At 35.4% G+C, this 22,314-nt stretch overlaps 1 protein-coding gene across 2 annotated transcripts; it reads left to right on the forward strand.

Annotated features, from left to right (window-relative positions):
- The first annotated feature begins 580 nt into the window (after positions 1–580).
- On the forward strand, positions 581–20,659 carry Cdk1 (Cyclin-dependent kinase 1). Of its 2 annotated transcripts, none has more exons than XM_089645553.1 (7): positions 581–707; positions 961–1,127; positions 4,134–4,413; positions 6,432–6,541; positions 8,431–8,544; positions 14,971–15,073; positions 16,543–20,659. In XM_089645553.1, the coding sequence occupies exons 2-7, from the start codon at positions 979–981 to the stop codon at positions 16,687–16,689; spliced, it is 903 nt and encodes a 300-aa protein (XP_089501679.1). In that variant the 5' UTR covers positions 581–707; positions 961–978; the 3' UTR covers positions 16,690–20,659. The 2 variants fall into 2 exon arrangements, with proteins under 2 accessions (XP_089501679.1, XP_089501681.1); XM_089645555.1 differs by lacking the exon at positions 581–707 and adding an exon at positions 828–874.
- Positions 20,660–22,314: the final 1,655 nt, after the last annotated feature.

Consider the following 22,314-nt stretch of genomic DNA (forward strand, 5'->3'; position numbering starts at 1 on the left):
CAGCAGGATGGTGGAAGAGAAAAATATTGCATCTGAACTTCGAGACTCATCGAGAAAAAAACGCATTAACAAACTTTTGGATTTAACCAAATTTAAAAATCTACTCGTATAACATTGGAACAGCGAAAAAGTTTATTCCCTAACCTGTAATATTTAGAACTACGATAGTATTTATTTTACCGTGCTGAATGTATACCTTGACGCAATAAAAAAATTGTAAAACGTTGAATTTAAATATCTTCTTTATTCTCCTCACAATCCAATAAGTTGTTATACTTTAAAAAAATTACATTTATTGATTTGTAAGGTTGAAATAATGGGTAGTAAAATAATGTAGGTACCTACTCATTTTATAATTGTAGTTAATAAGTTTATGTGCAGGCGCGGTCAAAAGATAAGATAAACTATTTTGATTTTCTGAAAATAAATTTGAATTGGGACCAGCATTTAAAATACATTGTAATCTTTTCACCAAGACCTTTAGAATTGAAACAATAAATAGAATTATTGCACAATATGCCCCGGATACTATTTTCAATTGTTAGTTCCTTCTCGTCCGATATTATTTGACAGTTGTCACCCCGCAACAACTCGCGTTTGAATAAAACTTCAAAAGCGCGAAAAACGTTGTGGCGGTTTATTTACGGTTGGGACATTTTGTTTTTTGTATTTAGTGCACATTTCCACCCCTCATCACCCACAAAGAGGTAAGTTTTAGACAGAAAACGATCCATTACATCAACACTTATAAAATCTTCGCCACAACTTTGTTCATATTGACAACAACTGACATGAAATATTCTGTAATTTGAAGACTGCACCTGCTTCGTTTTGGGGATGGTCTAACGATATTTTAGAATTGTTTCTTCAAACTGTAAGGATTATTTTAGCTAATTTGTTATGTTCACACCTGCGTTTACTACATTTTATTTCGAATATTGTTGTTTTTCTGTTTTTAAGCGTACAAAAGCCGTAAGCATGGACGATTTTCTGAAGATTGAGAAGATAGGAGAAGGAACTTACGGAGTCGTATACAAAGGCCGAAATAAGATCACAGGACAATTGGTAGCTATGAAAAAGATTCGCCTGGAATCTGAAGATGAAGGAGTACCTTCCACAGCAATCAGGTATTTTATAGGTTAAAATAATAAAACATATTTCACAACCGAGAATGGTTTTTTGACATTTCATTTCTTATTTTGATTCTTCCACAATATAATAATATGTGACCACTATTTGATAGATGTACGCATCAATTATCTTCACATATGATACTAGTAATGATTGGATAATTTTACAGTACAATTGACAGTAAATAAAATAACTCAAAAAAGTGTAGTCCACCCACAACTGTGTTGTCAACATTTTGCTAACCTCCTATTAATTAATGAACTACAGTAGGTGGCCAAATTATTAATTAAAGTTTTTGGTAAATATTTCCTTAACCACTGCACTTTTAATAGGCACAGATTCTGGAAATTACACTTTGTTTCAACTTAATTACTATAAGAAACAACGATTTACGTCAAGATAGACGAACAAGATGCATTATAATTCCATTTTTATTCAAAGTTCAAAATTTTCCTTGTATAATGATCCCTTTGCTGCCATTTTGGACTTTTTTTTGTATAAGTAACATTCCTCGCTCTAGTTCGTTTTTGTCCAACAGACCATTTTTGGCGAAATTGAGTTAAGTATGCAGTTGTTCTAAGAAAGCATTTATTTATACGACACAAGTGAAAAAAAAAATCTATATTTTCAATGTGTTTTCAAGACACAGTTTGTCTTTAAATCCACCAAAATTAAACAACATTCCAAGCGTGTTTATCCAACACTATGTCCTAAATACAAATTTAAAATGTGTTTTCTGCGTAATTTAAACATTTGGAACGAATTTTACTTAAAAATAATAATTTCTATCACTAAATCATTTTAGAATTGAGCTAATTTCATTGTATACTCGTTTTTCGTAAATAAAACTTTGAAGCGCTATTTCTCCCGATTTATGTTTTGGTCTGTTGGATAAAAACGAACTAGAGCGACGACTTGCGAAAGTTTCCTTTCCATCTAAATTACATAATGAACTCCAACTAATAATAACCTATATATTTGTAGGTAAATAGTATATATATATTGTAGTAATTGTTGAAACAAACTGTGATTTCCATAATATGTGCCTAAAATTGCGGCATTTAAGGAAATAATTACCTAGTTTTTTCTTATTATTTAAGAATTGACAGCTTTTAATACATATATAAATTTATTACTAATTTTATTAGTAAACTTAATTGAAAAATACCTTTGGTAAGTAAGAGAAATAGAAAATGAGGAGGAGAGTGATTCACTTTGCTTCAAAATGTCGACAAGTTTGTGACATTTGCCCGGAATACAGGAGAAAATGTGCAAAGGAGTTGCGCTAGTTAGGAGTGCGAAATACCAAGATTATAAATGTACCCCTAATAGCTACTTTTGCTTACGTCATCATATAGACATTGAGTAACTGTAACTGACGCCAAGGGAGGTTCAAAATATTAATGGATTTTCTAAACATTTTATATTGTGCTTTTTCTCAAATATGTATTATTTGAAATTAAATAATTAATTGATAGTAAGAGAAATTTACTTAAAAAAAACAAATAAAAGTAGAAAATATCTCTATTTAAAAATATTTTACAGCTGCACGTTTAACTAATTATTTGCCCATCCACTGTATCTGTTCTTATTAAGAGGAAGCTACAAGCCAAAAATGTGCATATTCTTGGTATACCTTATACTGTAGGTAATAGGCATTATAATCGCTTGACAAACGGAGTCTAGAAACGTTCGATTTCAAGCACAAAACTGGTTTTTATTTATTTTGTAAATAATTTTATAAGAAAGCAAAAAAAGTAAATCAAGTGAAACTGTCACAGATAATCTTAGCTATAAAACTGTATTTTTTAAAAGTTGTTTCCTTTACGCGTTCATATATTTCCATTGAAAAAATGTTTTTTTTAGTAGTTTACATTTAAATTTTTTATTGAGTAATTTATTTTTTTATTTGCATTCTACTCAAGCGAAACGATAGGAAAACCTTCAATTTATCTAAAGCATATTTTTTGGTATTCATAATGTACACCAATTCGTCATAAAGATTAATCAAAATAGTGACTTAGCATTAAGCTTCGCCTTGACTTACAACTTCCACTGTATGTCATGTAAATGTTGAATTTAACAGCTGATGAAGTTCTATCCCATAATTTGAGAATATTTTGAGGGAGTCAATGGAGAAGAGAAAGAGGATGGCTTGGAAATACCTGTCTATTCAGATCTGGTCACTAAACTTGAGTAAAAACTTTGGTAAAATTTCCGTACGCCCCTTACTATTTAAAACAACTGTTTACATCTGGGGAGATGGTAAAAGATTCATAAAAGTTGTACTTTTTCAATCAATGTTCAAAATTTCCCATTTTGACATGTTAAAAAAATTTACTATTTTTTTCCATCAGTTTCACACAGGAGGCCCTGAGGAAAATAATTCCCCTCGGAGCCTATGTCATCTTTAGGGATGCTGTCGATAAGGCACAAATGTTGGGTGCGTGTTTGCTTTGTTTCATGGCTGTGCACCAGTTGCTGAAAAGATCGATGACGCAAGTACCTTGGACATAGGCATCCATTTGATTTCTATATGTAATGAGAGCCATGTCAATTAAATAAAATTTTACTAGCCCATGCCAGCATGCATACCTGCGATCCACGAGCCAAGGAGCTTTCTGCTCTACCAGGTTGCCTGTGAACAATTTTCCATTTGGCAAACTACGGGTCACTCGCTTCAGCGAGATTCGTCTGGTAGTTTTGATGGCACTGGAATTATGCCTAGGCAATAGGCTAGAACCTTCTAGCGAATGCGCGTAATGTGGTAGTCCAGCTCGCAACGTATTGTCGTAGGTAGCTCTAGACGTCGGTAGCCCGTAGACAGGTAGGTATGTAGGAACGCTTCGCATTATGTCTGGCGTGTTCTGGTTACGATGCTTTTTGTATTGACGAGTCATTCTAGATGAATCTCGTAGCATCGCTACATTCACAATAACATGAACTAAATAAGACTCAATAAAATATGCCATAAAAATAACCATGTCTCTCCATAATTCCAGGGAAATATCTCTCCTGAAAGAGTTGCAGCACCCCAACATTGTCAAACTGGAAGACGTCCTGATGGAGGAGTCTCGCCTGTACCTGATCTTCGAGTTCCTCTCCATGGACCTGAAGAAGCATATGGATACGCTGGGGTCCAACAAGTTCCTGGAGCCCGCCACCGTCAAAAGCTACCTCTACCAGATCAACTCGGCCATCCTGTTCTGCCACAAACGCCGCATCCTGCACCGCGATCTCAAGCCGCAGAATCTCCTCATAAGTGAGAATGGAGTCATTAAGGTAAGGTCACAATTACTCTTAGTGTAGGGAGTGTGAAGTGAGTGCGAACTCATCGCTCAAGCAATGCCATCCCAAGCCAAGATCTGAGCTACCATGCTTAGGCGTCATAAACGGTGCCTTCTAGAAACAGGGTCGCATCTCCCAGTATTTAGACCTTATCCCAGCATTTGGGGCTCTGCTGGTGGGCACCTTCTGTTTCCCTAGATACTCGTGAGAAATTAGGGGAGCGGAGAGGAGTGCTGAGGGCACCTCTGTTGACTCTTCCCTCTAGGGGCCTTCAGGGAACCAAGGGAGAGTGGAGAGGGGGTGCCAGCTCCCCTCTCAGTGACGCTGCAGAATTCTCCAGGGGATCCATAAGCGAGAAAACAGTGACCGGGAAAATATGTTAAAATTTATTATTACCCCATGCACATGCTTTGCCTTAGTGGGATTTTTTGTTTACATATATTTTTTATATTTCCTTGATATTTTGTATTTTCATTTTTTACTTTTTACTTTATAACTGTTCCAATGTAAAAAAAATTCAAAACAAATTAGATATATTTGTGGAATTGAAATGAACATCTTTTGGGCATTGCTGTCATTTTAGATATTAACACATTGTAGTTGGGCGCTTCAAACAATAGACTCTAGCCTATAGCGGGTGTTTTTCGCGATTAACGCAAAAATATATCGCTTTCTTAAAATTGATACAATTTCTAAACAAAATAATATTTTCGATTGAAATTTTCAAAGAAATCATATATGGCATTTGATCATCAAATATAAATTATAATTGCTTTGATTAAATCATAATTACACCACATTTCAAATCTGAATATAAAAACCTGATATTAATTCAGTAAATAGCATTCAATATTTGAAAACTCCATGTAAAAGATAACATGTTTATTTATATCATATAGTTTTATAGTAAATAATAATATATATTTTCCATGCCCGCAATTTTACAATCGCTAGATATGTGAAATCTGATCGCGTAAATATTGAACAGTGTCGCCTAAGGTCGAAGGCGAACACTCAATAACTAAGTTTAATTGCTTCTTGTCAAAAAAGAGTCTTTTGCGGTTGCCCCGCCTAATGAAGAATTGAAGAGCCCATTCCACTTATGAATGATAGTATTTATTCTTTCAAGGAATCAGTACACTTCATATGTTGATAATCCATCACACACCATAAGTGCATGTATCATTGGCTTGTAAAGGATATATTTTTGTAGGGATAAAGTCCAATACAATGATAATATATTCAAATAATAAAATACCAAACAGTAAACAAAACAGTGCGAGCGGTATGAAAAATAGTCCAATACGTGAAATGACTCAAACTAAACTGGAGATTGAGATCGCATAAAAACTCTAGATTTGTGGCGACGCCTTTACAAGCGGCACACTAGCCAATCCGGACAAGGCATCTCAAATAACGTCGACAGACTGTCGCCTAGCAGCCAGATAGCAAATTACCCTTCAAGGCGTTTTATTTCACGCTGATAACAAGCCCGTATAATGCCGTTTCTCGCCAAAAACCGACAGTCGACAAAAACGGCAAATGCCGTGTCCCGACCGCAATGTGTTAACCTGATCTACGCAGCTGTCGCATATAATTATAATAATTGGCTAATTTGTATACCACCATGTTTTGAAAAATCACCTCAAGGGCAATGTAAAAATATGACTTCCTAGGCCTTATTTAATTATTTACAAACAGATACAGAAAACATGCTTACCTGGCAAGTTGCTTAAAATAAACACACTTTCATTAAAAATTTTAAGCTTAGAGAAGAATTAACTTTGCATGCAGACGATAATATATTAAAAATAGTAGACATTGCATGGTTTTGTGATCCATTGACAGCTTACCCCGTACACGGATTTAGCATATTATGTGATCTATGAAGTTTCACTGAAATGCATTTATTGTATCAATAGCATAGAATAGAATCCATTGGAAAGGCCAACGTTCTAAAGGTAAAAGAAATGCAATTAATTACATCTAATAATTTGGAGTCCTGTTTCCAGGTGGCAGATTTCGGTCTAGGCAGAGCATTTGGAGTTCCTGTTAGAGTCTACACCCATGAAGTGGTCACCCTTTGGTACAGAGCCCCCGAAGTTCTCTTAGGAAGCACACGGTAAACTCATATGTTACTGACTTGTTAACACATAACCACATTTACAAATCTAGTCTTCTGTTAAATCTAAGGTAAACTCATCTGTTGCTGATTGTTAACACTAGGGAATGCAATCCCGGTATACCGGGATCCCGAAATACCGAGATCCCGCAGACATTTTGCGGGACTAATCTCGGTCGAAAATTTTGCAGGATATCGCTGGACTGGCGGGATTACAGAGAAGCTTCTACAACTGCATCGACGTCCAGTTCTTCAAAAAATAAAATCACTGACCATTTTTCAAGCGAAAACAATACCGTCGAAAAAAGGGTATCACGAATGGTGTCTAAGGATGGTTTACCATTCTGAGTTTTCTGTACCTCGTTGGATTTGCGAGATCTTTTTAAAGCCGGGGTTTTAACTTACCAACATCGTCTAATTCTATCAAATTAATGGTTATTAATTACGACAAGACACTAAAAATGATGGTTATTCAAGATCTTTTAAAGCTGAAAGAGAGCAACTACAGATTTACCCTCACTTACTCTGAATTACTTTGAGTCCGGTGGATTAAAAGGCACATACCTTCAATCCACTTACAATGCGCTAATGACTATTGTGCCAACCAGCGTGGAAGCTGAACGAGCTTTTTCAGCCGCTGGCTACCTTGTGTCCAATATCAGAAGCCGTTTATCAGATTACACACATTAATACTTTAACTTTTTTACGAAGCTATTTCCAAAATAATGTTTAATTAAACTTATGATGCTCATTGTACAAGAATATTGTTTATCGTGTGAACGTTATTATTTAAATTTAAGTTTCAGTTCAATTTCAGTTTCAGTGCTGGCAATCCGGGCGTTTATTTTATTTTCATTTGTGTACATAGATTTCTTTTACCCACCTCACTAGACAAAGTCTGTTACGAGGCGGGTATGTTATGTAAATTTTATGTCTTATCTTATTCTTTGCCAATTTATGACTTAAACTTTACATATGTCTAACTAAAGGTATACCTATTAATAAATCATTTAAAATGTCCCAAATAACTTGTTTTATCATAGGTATAAATTTATAACTCTAAAAGCAAGGTTGGTAGATCGAGGTATTAGGTCTTTATAATACGATTGGTTAGATATCTAAGTCCACTCTGCTGGATCCCGCAAATACCTGGATCCAGCGGGACTAAGATTGTTCAGTGCCGCAAATACCTGGATTGACATTTTCTTGCGGGATTGCATTCCCTAGTTAACACACACAACGAAATTTATAAATCTTTTGTACAAGGTAAACTCATCTGTTACCGACTTGTTAACACATACAATGACATTTACAAATCTTGTGTATAAGGTAAACTCATCTGTTGCTGATTGTTAACACACACAACATTTACAAATCTAATGGTAAACTCGTCTGTTGCCGACTTGTTAACACATACAACAACATTTACAAATCTAATGGTAAACTCGTCTGTTGCCGACTTGTTAACACATACAACAACATTTACAAATCTAATGGTAAACTCGTCTGTTGCCGACTTGTTAACACATACAACAACATTTACAAATCTTGTGTATAAGGTAAAACTCATCTGTTATATCTGTCATATGTGTTAACATCACTGTTAACACATATGACATTTACAAATCTAGTGTACGAGGTAAACTCATCCAACACTAACTGGAAGAATCTTCAGTAACATGGTTTTATTAAACTAGATGGACTCTTGCATTGCATCCTTGGGCTCGAGGGGGGAGACAGTTGTAGACCGATGAGAGGGGGTTATTCCTACAAGCGGTCTGAACTCTTCAAGAGTTGTAGTGCCAGTTATGATGTGCAAGTAAAAAACTGCACTTCTCTCTCTGTATAAATTTCCAGTTTTCATAAATAAATCAAAATTTTCATTGCAGATATTCCTGTCCCATCGACATGTGGTCCATTGGCTGCATATTCTCTGAACTAGCCTCCAAGAAGCCCCTCTTCCAAGGTGACTCCGAGATCGACCAGCTCTTCAGGATATTCAGGTGTGTACTTCCATGATACTGAAGACACTCATTAACTACGCTCTCCTCAGCATGTTATAAATGTTGGTGACTAATACTAGAAAGTAGGGATTATTCGTAAGTAAGTACATATTATGTACGTATAAGCCATTGGGAAAAAGTTCATTAAACTGATACAAAATTGTGGCAAAAATCTCTTAATCTCACCTATCCCGAATGAAGAAAAATCCACTCCAAATTGACTTCATTCTGTCAAATTAAAAATACCTTTTCAAGAATAGCAAGAAACACTGTCACACTCACAAATCGGAATAAAAAATAAAAAAAACCTCGAGTCATAAAATGTGGGAAAATTTTAAATCTCTCGAAATTAAATGGATTCATGTGCTTATTCACAAAATGGTGGTTGTTGTGTATGGATTTTAGAAATAATAATTATTCCTTCACAACAATAAACTATATCTTTTATTTAAACTAAAAATTCTTATGATTAGGAATGAATGTGTAGGGCGGCTTGTAATGTTTTCGCCTTTTCGCCATTCTTTTATTTTTTTTCAAACAATATAGAATTTTCTTCTCTCTTGGCTATGACCGATGTTTAATTTTTTTTTTCTAAGGCTTTGCATATGTGTTCGCAGGGATGGAAAATTCCTCCCCTACAACACATAAGCCTCCATGAAAATTGGACCCTCTTCTTTGATATCTACAGAAAGCTACTTAAAGCTCTCTTGTACTATATATCTTTATAGACATATGTACTTAACTAATTAATACGTTATTTACGATCTTGAACGCAAATATACCCGTATTTATATTGTAATTAAATTCCATCAAACGTTGTGTAATTTTTTTGATTTATGATATAGGATTTTAATTACTTTCATTTTTGTGGTAACCCTCTTGGTTCTGATCGAGGTGTTGAGTTCAAAGTTGAATTAGTCTTTCTATTGCAAACCTAGACTTAAATGAATTTTCTGAATGAGCTAACTTTCCTATTGTAATTATTCTGATTCCCTGCACCCTAACAAAATCGTAGTTAAACGCTGATAAAAGATATTATACATGTTTATTTGGACAGGTAATTTAATATAACTCAAATGGTTAATTGTTAGTAAATTTGATTTTGGTGAACTTTTGTGTCTGTGTGGCACCACTCCTTTATGATTCTGCTGCTATAAGGTACATGTAAAGATTGATTTAGGAGGTTAATGTAATTAGTTAATTGCATATTTGACGAACTCGGAATAGCCCATTTGCTGGCATAATTTGGCTCCAATCCTCCATCAAGTAAACGAGATGATCGGGAGTGGACTAGAAATTTGCACAATCCTTTGACACGGCTCCTTGATTGATACCTAAGTTATCGTGTCCCAAGAAGCCTTCCACGTCATCATGTACTGCATTCAAGTTTCCCCCCCGGGTCCCGATACCCCCAAATTCCGACCCCTCCTTGGACTACAATTTACTTAGGGCGAACCGGTTTCGTCCTATATACAATCATATACTCACGGTTGGTGTGGACTTACGGGTCGTGAATCCTCATTCCACGTTTAAGAGAAAATGCGAGGGTGGTCTATAAGACCTAAAATGCAAGCTGTATGCAGGTCCGCATTCTCCAGTAAACAGTACATACGAATAAATATATGTATACATACAGTTTGGGAAAGGTTTATAACTCGCAATACGAGGCTATCTACCTCGCATCCCGAGCTCGGATCTCGCGCCAAGAACTCTGCGAAGCTCTAGGTCTGGTAACCGAATATATACGTACTAATAAGGTGATACTAATAAATACTAGTAGAATAAGGTCATATTTGATAGTTTGTTTTGGAGAGCTATCGAACTCCAAGCTTTTGTTTGTTTGGTTTTGACGTTTTTATTTAAGAGAATCGTCATCTCTATTTGGTTTGGTTAATGGTCTTGTTGTAGGAGCGACCACTGCCTCCTATTGATGAACTGTATTTGTTTTAAATTTTACCTCCAGGGTTCAACATTAATTTTTGTTCATCCTATCCCGTGATTTTCCAATTGTTTCAAGTGGTTGATTGCCACATTAGAGAGTACTCGACCCTCAAATATCTCAGGCAACTGATGGGGTTTTGTATGAGCACCCAATCAATAAAATTCAAATGTTTCGTATAATTCTTCGATATAAGTCTTCCTACTAACCCGTGATTTTTTCAATTGTCGATTGTGAATGATAGGTATTTGAGAGCACGCATCTTTCAGCTATTTCGGGTAATTAATAAAAATCTATGCGACTATCTAATCAATGATATTTAAATGTTTCATGTAATTTCGATATAAATCTGGCTAACCCGTGATTTTTCAATTGTCGTTTGTGATTGATAAGTATTTGAGAACACGCATCTTCCAGCTGTTTCGGGTAATTAATAAAATCCTTTGTGACTAACTAATTATGGCCAAGGTCGTTTCCAAACTATGCGGTTGACCCAATTCTCCAGTGAGCTCTTTATTTGTAAACAAATAATATAAACATCTCCTGACACACTAACCTAAATGTGAGATTTGTTTATTTTAAAATTCCTTAGAAGTCATTTGTGCCTCTTTACTTTTATTGCGCACTATTTATTAAAATATTTTTAAATCCTTTATTGAAGTTAAACTATTTATTTCATTTTCCGAATTTAGTAAACTTACTAGGTTTAATTGAAGAATAAATATACATATATAAGTACACATATCTCGATTATCAAAATATGTTAACTAAGAGTACATATATTAATAAATAAATATAAAATATATGATTCTACATGGTCTTGAATATTAATAAATACATATTTTCTTTTTCAATAATATAGATATGTCCTCGGGTAGGTATTAAAAATCGCTACCATTTCGATGCTTCGATTAATAAATAAAATACATATATATAATTACATTACTCATATATATATTCTTTATATACAATATTTTACTTTATATTTATAAATATATATACAAATATACAATATACATATATTAATGTGTAATTCTTTGTTTTGTTGTTTTAATTTAATATTCAATTGATATACTTCCACTTCACAGCCCTTCTGTGTCTCCTGGGACCTGAAAATTATTTATAAAAGGAAAACTCACCCACGTCAAGGTATTTCCGGTCGGGTAGTACACAACAACCTTGATGAAGAAATCCTACCTAATTAATTGTATTTTTCAACTAATTTCAAAATAAATCCTTTCGACTATTTATTCCTATTTAATATTTTATTCTCGCTTGAATCGTATAAATTAGCTGATATTTAATTTTTCTTCCGAACGAAATCCTAATTCAGAAAACCCGTTGATTTAATAACACCTTTCTAGTTTAGGCTTTTGAATGATAGCTGTTTCAAATTCTTTTTCGAAATGATAGGCTGATGATTAAAATTCCGGTTAAAACGACAAACACTTTTAACACTGTCGCTATACGCACGATGGATTTTAATTGAACAATTTATTAATTCTAAATTTCTTTTTATATATTTTTATAAGAAAATTTATTCCAAATTGTGCAAACTTTTAATTTACTCGACTATTAATAAATAAAATTTTTTCTAACTGTTAATTTTAGAACAAAGATTTAAACGTTTATTATTATCGAATCCTTTTTTTTTTGTTTTTGTGTTTCTTTTAACCTAAGATGAAGTATTTATTACTATTATTATTATTTTTTAACCAAATTGACGTTAAATTATAATCTATTTTTAAATATCAATACGCGATCACGTTCACTTTAGATTAACGATAACAAACTCTTAAATTTAATTTGAATGTTTTCACTTTGAATGAAATAATTATTTTTAAATTTTTAATTAATTCACAATTCACTTTTTGCACTTCACTTAACACTTTTAAGCACTGAGTTTAAATTATATTTATTTTCACTGTTTAACCAAATTAAACTGATTTAACAAAACTTCACTGGTGGGGTTTTCAGAATTTAGAAACTGAATTTAAGACTTTTTACAAAACTTTTACAAAGTCCGGGGACTTGTTCAGAATTTAACACTTAGATTATTTCACTAGAATTTTACCAATAGACGTAGTACTGCCACGTAACAACTTTTCAAACCCTCGGCGCGACTGCCTCCTGACTGATGTGTTCCATCCTTTATACCCCTCTCAGGTTCCAAAAGACGTATCTGAATTTCTCTTGATGCTTAATTCTATCTCCTATCAACTCGTAAATCCGAACATCCCTCCCATCAATATCGATTCTGCTTCCATAAGATGTTCTGCTTTCCGGCTCTGGGCGGTAGTTAGTTTTTATCTCACAAATCTAAGTCGATAGGGTCCGAATCGGGTAAGTCTGCGTTAATCGCCCAAGCTCCCTTTGTCCTCTGTTCATACAAAAATGTAGTTAAAATCTCATGATTTTGTGTTCCTTTTTTTTCTCAATTCGCGATAGGTCCGTCCTCAATAACATATATACAGATCTCAATTTTATGCATCTCGTGCGAAAATTGTTTAAATCCATGTCGAAATCTTTACTATGCATTTTTGAATTTCGATTTGTTTAAATTCTACTTAATTTTATTGTTACTTATATGAGCTTTTCCATTTCCACCCGTACTTTCTATTTCCATGACGTAGATTTGAGTTTTTCCTTTATCTTTGAATTTTATTTTTATCCGCGACGTTTTCTTGCACAATTTCTTCTTGATTCTTATGTCATTTCTCATAACTCTTATAATTACTCATTTTCCAAGTCGTATTTATTTATTTCACGGATAAGTTTGAATTGTATCACTTTTTTCCACTTGGATCATTTCCTATCTCCGTTCTTTACCCTTCCTTTTATCTTTTCTTCACTTTTCCCGATGTGTGTGGTCTCCTGGGAAATTTCATACTTCATTTATTATTAATTAATATATAGTTTTCCACACTTCTATGGGAGATATACCTAATTTGACTCTGGGATATCTGTCACTTTTATTGCCTGATCCAATCTCCGCCCCATCCTCCATCCCTCACTTACAAGATTTCACATAAATTATATGTCTGGACACCTGTTTACGTTTAAAATTTTGGTACCAGACTCGTAAATTTAGTTTAATTTCAAACCTATTAATTTTAATCTCTTTTGACTAATCTAAATACTTCCATAAGGTCCACGTTAAAGTTAATCGCTTTTCTAATCGTTTATTACCTTAACGTAAATAAAAATCATGTTCGGATTTTGATTGTTTATCCTTCAAAATATACATGAGACCGCCAACCTTTTATCTTGTTTCGATCCCTCCGTAATATTGGGTAACTCTAATATATATCTAACCTAATAATTATGTAAAATGTCTACTTTTCCTGAATCTAATCTATCGCTATATGTTTAATTTTACTGTCTTCTTCTAATACTCAATTTTCATTTTCCTAGAACCTTCGTAGCAGTCCAAAATCCCTGTACTATCCTTCCATTCGATCGCCGCACTTTTCTAAAAGTGTATTTTTTTTGCGAGATTTTTCATTCAAAATTGATTTACCAATATGTCCGTTTCATCTTAAATTGATAACGATTAATTTCCATTGTTTCCAAAACTCTCACCTCTCTTTAGTACGATTTTTATCGAACATGACACCCTCCTTCTATCATAAATAATTGTACTACAGTTGAAAATTCTGCCAGTGATTTTCCTTCGCTTTTCCCGTCCTTTTTTATACTATCACGTTTATAGTTTTTCCATTGCATTTTCGTGTGTGTGTTTTTCAACTTGTAAAATCTTCAAAGCACTCGATTTCAATGGTTCGCCATCACCTAAATGCCTCAGTTATTGTAAACATTTCCAGGAGTTTGTCACCTTGAAAGTCGACGTTGACCCTAAAGTGCGTTCACCTCTAATTTCTGTGGGAAAGAAGAAGCCATTAATTATCTTTTTTTATTGCCCGATCCAAAGTTTATTCCTTTGTCCGTCGTAGACACACCTCCCTCCGCTCACTGATTGGTTACTCAAAATTTTATAGCTCTTTGTTCAGATCTATTGGTTGACAAAATTCAATATTTATTTATAGGCCTAGGAAAAGGGGAAGTACCAGTCGTCCTAGACGATTTTACGACATCTCTGCTCTCGTCCCGGAACCTTGATTTAATTTCAACTATTACAGGAGTCTACTGCAAGCAAGCTGGATCAATTCTTTCTCCGCCAGATGTCGTTAGCATGTCCGTTTTCATAAATAATTTGCATATTTTCTTGCAGCTATGGTTTATCTGTTTTTTCTTTCACTGTGATTTAAAGCCTTTCATCACAGGCTTGGAGGCCAACGTCTTATCTCTCAAAATCTCTGCTTCTCGAAACCTTGCGGCTTCCCTTGCCTTGGCACCCGTGGAGTGGCGACCCTATATACTAGTGACATCTGTTGGATAACTGTGTTATCTTTCTACACTGGAGCCATCTATGTCTCATAGCTCGAACTATCGCAGTATTTACTAATTTATTTAATTTGAATTTGCAGGGTACTGAAAACCCCCACCGAAGACATCTGGCCCGGAGTGACGGCCTTGCCAGATTACAAAGCCACCTTCCCCTGCTGGACAACCAACAACCTCGAGAATAATGTATGTTGATTTACCTTTTACCCGTAATTTCCTCATTCCAATGATCATGTTTCTTATGCCGGTATTCTTGAAGTATGTTCCTTCACAGAAAGTTTTTGAAAATTTTTTATACTGATTTTTCATACACGGAGAGATGGTTATTCCAATGCATCGATCATCGTCTGTGATTCTCCCACCTTCCACTTTACCAGTGACAATCATTATCTCTAAATAGTATAAAGCAGTCACTATCTGCATCTGTCTGTTTGTGCAGTTAGTTCTTCTAAACTATGCAACGGATTTTGATAGGGTTTTCACTATCATTTAGAGAATTTCTTCTGAAAGGTTTGTATATACAGGGTGTATCGGCACGTACCCGACAAACTTTAACCAGCTATTCCTTAGCATATTTGGAGTAAAAAATCTTATGTGCACTTTGCTGTCCGGTAACGTTTATTTTTAATAAAAAATTTATTATTCATATTTTCACCACATGTCACCACTGTTTTATCCTTTGTCAAAGTTTGAAAACCCATCTGGCAAATATTTTATTCGAATTCCATTGAATAATGCATGTGTGTACCTATATTGGCGCACTTTTACAGTCACAACGAAATGGCACGGCACCATTCGTCTCATTTTTAACTATTATTATTTAGTGTGTGCGAAAGAGCGAAGATGCTTTTTGACATACTTGCTAATAACAGCTGTTGAACACGAAACGCAATGCCAATGACAGTGATGTAGTGTGGAAATTTTAAATTTTTTTGTTTTTAATTGAAAAAAAAAATGCTACCGGACAGCAAAGTGCCCAAAACATTTTTTACTCCAAATGTGCTAAGGAATAGCTGGTTAAAGTTTGTCGGGTTAGTGCCGATACACCCTGTATAATACATGCATATTATATGTATAGAAAGTAGAGAAAAGTCATTGTTTTATTTTGTAAACAAAAATATTTTCAGGCGCTTACATTGCTAATGCTGGCTAAACCTTATGAGATCATCACAACCTCAAAACTTTACCCCAAATCATTCATTCAAGTCCGCGAGCAAAGCCGAGAATACGTCAGCTCAAGATCAGGATCTTGTAGTTATGGAATCCATCTACAGCTTATCGTTTCATGATTATATATCTATATTGTTTCATGATTTCACAGTATAACGTCCAGTCTCAAGTCTGTGAATTTCTTCCTTTTATGGATCCAACTGGAATGGCGGCCGGACTCGAAACCCGGCTGGAGTGCCGGACTTCGCTCACCTTTAAAGTACTTTCTTGAATGAGCCCGATTAGCTCGTACAAAGATATTATCTATCATTGGCTCGGACGTTCGGGAGCCTTCGATAGCATCAGTAGGGGTGTGCAGTTATGTGACTATTGGGTAGTAATCCACACGTTACATGCTTTTATCTATGTTTGTGTTTTTTTGTGACGTTCAACTGTTTTTCAAGTTAACCCAAATAATAACATGTAAATTTGTATGGCATCCCCAGGTACGCAACATGGACTCCCTCGGCATGGACCTCCTGCAGAAGATGCTGATCTACGACCCCGTGTCCCGAATCTCTGCCCTGGAGGCCCAGCGTCACACCTACTTCTCCGACGTGAAGCTACCCGCCAGTGTCGTGAACGGCAAATAACCACCACACCTTCCCGGAAACCAATTCCCCTTCGTTTTAAGTTAGATTAATATGCCATCGGCTGAATGGTCGGAAAGATAGGTAATATTTTTATTGGATGACAATCTCTGCATTTACTAGTTATGATGGAAGCCATGTTTTCACTGCTCCAAGTTTAACTATACTTACTCACAGATAATAGAAAGAAACACATGGAGATATGACATAGAAGCGTTCCGATTGTCAGCAAACTACGATCAAACTGCATGCACTATCGAAGTGGGGCTAGGCAACGGAAGGTATGCGTTTACGCGGAACACCGCTGCGCGTAGATGCGATTTGCAGTAGTACAGTTGAACAGTTGAGTTGAAGTCGGAAATGTAAACCCATTCACAACGCAAACACTCGTATACTAACATGTTTCCTGTGACAAAAGACATATGATAGCATGTGTCCTATCACGAATCTCTGTTTTCCGTCATTTTCCTGCATGTGTCCTTTAACGTGTTAGGCCGTGGATAAACATGCCAGTGAAAAAGCATGCTTTTGGCGAGTAGTTGGCATGTTAACTACTTGCGTGCTTGTAGGTCAATATACACACGCTAGACACAGGCATAATACCTACTCTCTAGTTTCGTGCACGTAGCTGGCTGAGATTTAGGTTCCGGAAGAAATAATATACGAACCGCAGTTTTATATTTGCAAGGCTGCGCATCTGTATTCCACAAGCATTGGTAGCTGCGATAGTGCATAATGAAGTTCAAAGTTGAAGAAAAAGCAAAAACATAGCGCACGCTGGTGTTCACTCTACTGGCAGAGTGCGTTCAGACATTCTCAAACACCATGCATGAATGTCATACGTTCTACTAGCATGGGAGTTACTAAGAGCGACACGCTTGCACGCTGAAGGCCGCTAGGGGTATTCTTTTGAGGGAGTCACTAGAATGTGTATCTGCGGTTTTAAGGAGAGTCAGCTTGGGACGTAGATAAAATAAATAAGGGAGATGGACCTTTAGTAGCATGAAGCGAATTGCATATAAGTGTTGCTAACATCGTTTACCCATACTACTGCAAATGGCATCTACGCACAGCAGTGACCCACTTTTGTTTCTGAGTACACACCAAATGCATATATGCATTGGAAGGAGCTTTGTTAGTCCATGTAGTTTGATTTTAACATTCCACATCTCTCCACGTCTGAGTAGGTAAGTATTATTAGATGACAAATTCTGCATTTACAAGCCACACTTCTACTGCTTTGAGTTGAACTGAAAATGTTCAAAAGTTGGCTTGATCCCACTTGATTAGCGTCAAATCAAAGATCATTTAATGTCATCATTAAATGCCAATTCTCGAACTGATGGATTTGTGATCAGCTGACAAGCATAACAACATGACCATTACGATCAAAGATATTAGAAGAACGAGATGTGCTATGAGCAGTTCATACTGTGTGGAATTGTTTTGCCCAGTGTCGCCGGTTTTGTTCACCAATACTACTGCACACCTTCGCTTACGCTAAGGTATCCGCACTAATACATAGAACAGATTTTTGTGCGTACACGTCCCGATAGTATTCAAAGTACCCTAATTAGGTAGTACTCCGCCTACGGTCCGGCGGCCAACATAGCATATCTCGTTCTTCCAATATCTTTGATTACGATCAATAATTTGATAAAAAGCTGAAACGGGCTGAGAATAAGAAATTCAAAATGGTGATGGGTCATCAATTGAAACACCCCAACCGTGCCGCTATTCAGCGGGTTTCTGGAAAGCATTTGTTGGAATTTTATGTTTGCGGGGGACACCCGTTTTTAATTTTAAAAGAAACTCTGAATTTTTAATGAATTGTGTCAAATGTTTATGAGAGTCGTCAGTGTTGTCCAATGGTTTTCCGGAAACTGTTTTATGAAAATGTATTATTTCTCGAAAACCTATTGTGGACTGTATTAACTGAAGTGTGCCAAAATGTTTAGAGAGCCAATGCTGTCATCAAACCAAGGCTGTTCTGGAAACCGTTGGTTTCCGGAAAACCCTTAGTTGAAAACGCATTTTTTTTCAAAATCACATTGTGACCTGTATTTATTGAGTGAGCAGGTGCTGTCAACCAGCGGGTTTCCAAGGGTGTCCGGAAATCATCATGTGAAATATTTTCAGAAACCTGTATTAACTAAAGTTTACTTAATGGTCAGTGATGTCATCCAGCGGGTTTTCAAGAGTTTCTCTCTTTTATTTTTAAGGCGATGCACTATAGCGTGTAATATTTTAAATTGAGCCGCTATCAATAACACCCCTTATGTAGATGGCGATAAGGTTTAAATTCCCGCTTAACACCATCCGCCTGTTTTGATTTATGTAAGAAAAAAACATAGCCAAAAAGTGCCTTTTATTTTATTTTGTGGATGTTCAGGCATAAATATTAAATTTTTTTCTGATCATTTTATAAATAACTTAATTTGCCACATTATACAATAAAATCAAAACCGAAAATGGGTTTGTAAGTAGGAGATTTTGAACTTTAAAGCAGTTTTCATAGGCCTTAAACATTATTTTTTCTGGGCTTATAAAAAGACTTACATAAAAAATACTCGATTATTTCAAAGGCCAAGATGTATTCTACTCGCAGTATTTAATTAAAGCATCTGAAACATTTCTAGGCGACCAAATTTTCAAACCAAAAACACATAATTTTGCATTATTACCTAGTGCATCGCCTTAAGAAATATTTTGTCGTTGTTTGAAACCCGTTGTTACAGAAATTGGATGACATCACAGTATACTATTGAATTCAGCATCTTGGTTTTGTTCCTCAGGTTTCAAGATCTTGAATGGCGTTACGTGTTCATAACGTGTAAACAGTGTTGGTTTTCCAGTAATTTTGTATGTAGACAAGTTGGATATATCAGAGGATGCTGCGTGTACCGTATTGTGTAATACTACAATAAGATTTTATTTTATTTTCTGTACATATTAAATAAAAAGCCAGTTTTGTTTAAAAACACAAATTTTTAACCGTCTTTTAAATTGTTCAACATACCGTCGACGACTAAACTGACCGCTTTGTAGATGAATGGACAAATGCGTCGGGTTCTCACCAAGGTGTAGCGAGTTCAATCCTCTGCTAGCTAAGTTCACCATCACTGCACAAGCAAAATTTTACCACTATTGGTATTGTCAGGTTATTTGTAACATACATTAAATTTTTGATAAAAAGTAGGATTTTATGAAGGATAAAAAAAAAAAGTTAAATTGAAGTAAAATGAAAAATGTCTGGAAAAATTGTATTGTATTTTCAAGTACCTACTGATTTTTTGAAAAAAAAAATTAATTTAAATAAAATGCTGTAAAACAGCAATAATTTGAAAACCACCAAACTTTCAATGTTTTTTTGTTTTTTTTTATCTGTGCTGAAAAGTTGAAGTCCCTTTCTAACTAACTAACCATCACGCCGTTTCCTGGTAGGCAGAGAGGGCGGACCGCCAAACAAGTCGGTCTTGGCACACACTCCTTGCCTCATTCACATTCATACATACTCTTCTATTATTCTGACTCTTGACATGGCCCGACTCAAGTATCTGATTCACTTGATCGTGCCATGTCTTCCTCGGGCGTCCCCGACTTCTGCTACCATTCGCATTTGCATCATATATTCTCCTTACACTCCTTTCTTCGCTCATTCGCTCTACATGCCCAAACCATCTAAGCGTCCCTTTCTTAATCTTACTCATTACGCTTACATCAGCCTTGTACTCTTCTCTACCCAAGTCTCTTTCTTCTCCATAATATATTCCAATATTTTCAAGTTTTACGCATAACAATTTCGAAAAATCTACCCTTATTTAAAACTCCCCAACTAATTGAATCACGAAATTAACACAAACCTAAAAACACTAGTTTCTTTTTCTACCAATATTCTTACCCTTTCACTTAAACTTGGTGTAAATATAATGCAGCACATGGTCAAAACGACTATACCATACTGATGTTAACAGCGTGTTTCAACATTTACTAAGTCATAAACTGATCTATTTTCGTTAACCTAAAACACCATGTGACGCACGTGCAGCACAGAGTAGCGTGGACACGGCGCAAGAGCTCTTAGGCTGCGTACAAACACACGAGCCAAACAGCTGAGCTGAACCACGACTTATTGAAAAGGAACGAACTGTCTTGCCGTTCCTTCATTCCTTTCCTGATATTTGTGGCTCAGCTCGCCCAATTTTCTCATGTCGTCATTAGCTTCCTCTGTATGAGGAAAGTCGGATCGTTTGACAGTTTGGATTACAGCCGCATTCAGATTAGCCTGGGTACGAATTATCGAGGCTCTATTTAATTTTGCACTTTTTAATATTATTAGATGTGGATTTTGGAGTACAAATGAATAATTATTTCAGCATTTCTATATGAAATATTTATGTAATTATTTTTATGAAAGCGTAATATTCTGAAGTATGTATTGGACAACTGAATAGCTAATCTCTAGAAATGTGATTTATACCAATTGAAAGTGAGTGTTTTATTGGGAGAAAGAAACACATATAAGGACAATAATAGTATGTACTAACATATTTTTTAGTTTTTGCTTTAAAATATGCACACGAAACAAAGACATCCAAATATATGGTGCCTGGTGCCAAAAATATGGTCACGTGGTTTGTTCCCAGCTCGTCGAAATGATGCAAATGACAGATTTTATGTTAACGCAACTCTATCAATTTGTGTGTCTATGGTAAGAAAGAATATTTTAATAAATTTTGGATTATTAAATATTTCGTTTTAGATTGGGTAGTGCCTAATGAGGAAGTTATCAAGCCCAACTTATACGTACCGGTATATTGGTTACATTTTTTTTTTTGAAAAATGTCTAACTACTACAGAAGAGTATTACCTGCCCATAGGGGCGAGGGAAACAAACCAACTTGCTCAGAGCGGGGATGTGGCTTGGGTGTGTCCCTTTCAAAGATTTGTCAATAAATTATTACAAAAATCTACAGACAACTCGCATTATAGATTCACTATTTAGTGTTCGAAAATTAAATCTGCTTACGAATAACTAGTCCTTTTTACAACGGCATGCGAATTGCTCGCTATGTATTACACGTAATTGAGAATCTCAAATTGAGTGAAAAATGTTTGGCTTGTTTCCAACATTGAATTTGACACTTATACATGAATAAGTGAACGCTCGGACGGTCTGGTCAGAAATAAACATTCAGGTCTTGCGCAGAAAAGTCCCACAACGGACTGCGCCGCAAACCGTTACTATAGCTTTAGCGAACTTTACTTTTCTGCGCAGCGTCTTGTACGAATCTCGTAGTTCATTTAAGGCATACTTGACCTCTCCTGGTGCAAAAAAGATTGTTATGAGGTTTGCCTCCAGCTTGTCGATTTGATACTAAAATTTTGCCTTAGTGCATGTCTATGTGTTCTGATGTCAGTGCTAACCACTAACACAATTAAGGCGATGCACTACGTCGTGTAATATTTCAAATTGAGCCGCTATCAATAACAACCCTTACGTAGATGGCGATAAGGTTTAAATTCCCGCTTAACACCATCCGCCTGTTTTGATTTATGCAAGAAAAAAACATGGCCAAAAAGTGCCTTTTATTTTATTTTGTGGATGTTCAGTCATAAATATTAATT

Source organism: Hesperophylax consimilis, chromosome 22 (assembly GCF_061612785.1).
Source record: "Hesperophylax consimilis isolate HC1 chromosome 22, BYU_Hcon_1.0, whole genome shotgun sequence".
Lineage (NCBI taxonomy): Eukaryota > Metazoa > Arthropoda > Insecta > Trichoptera > Limnephilidae > Hesperophylax > Hesperophylax consimilis.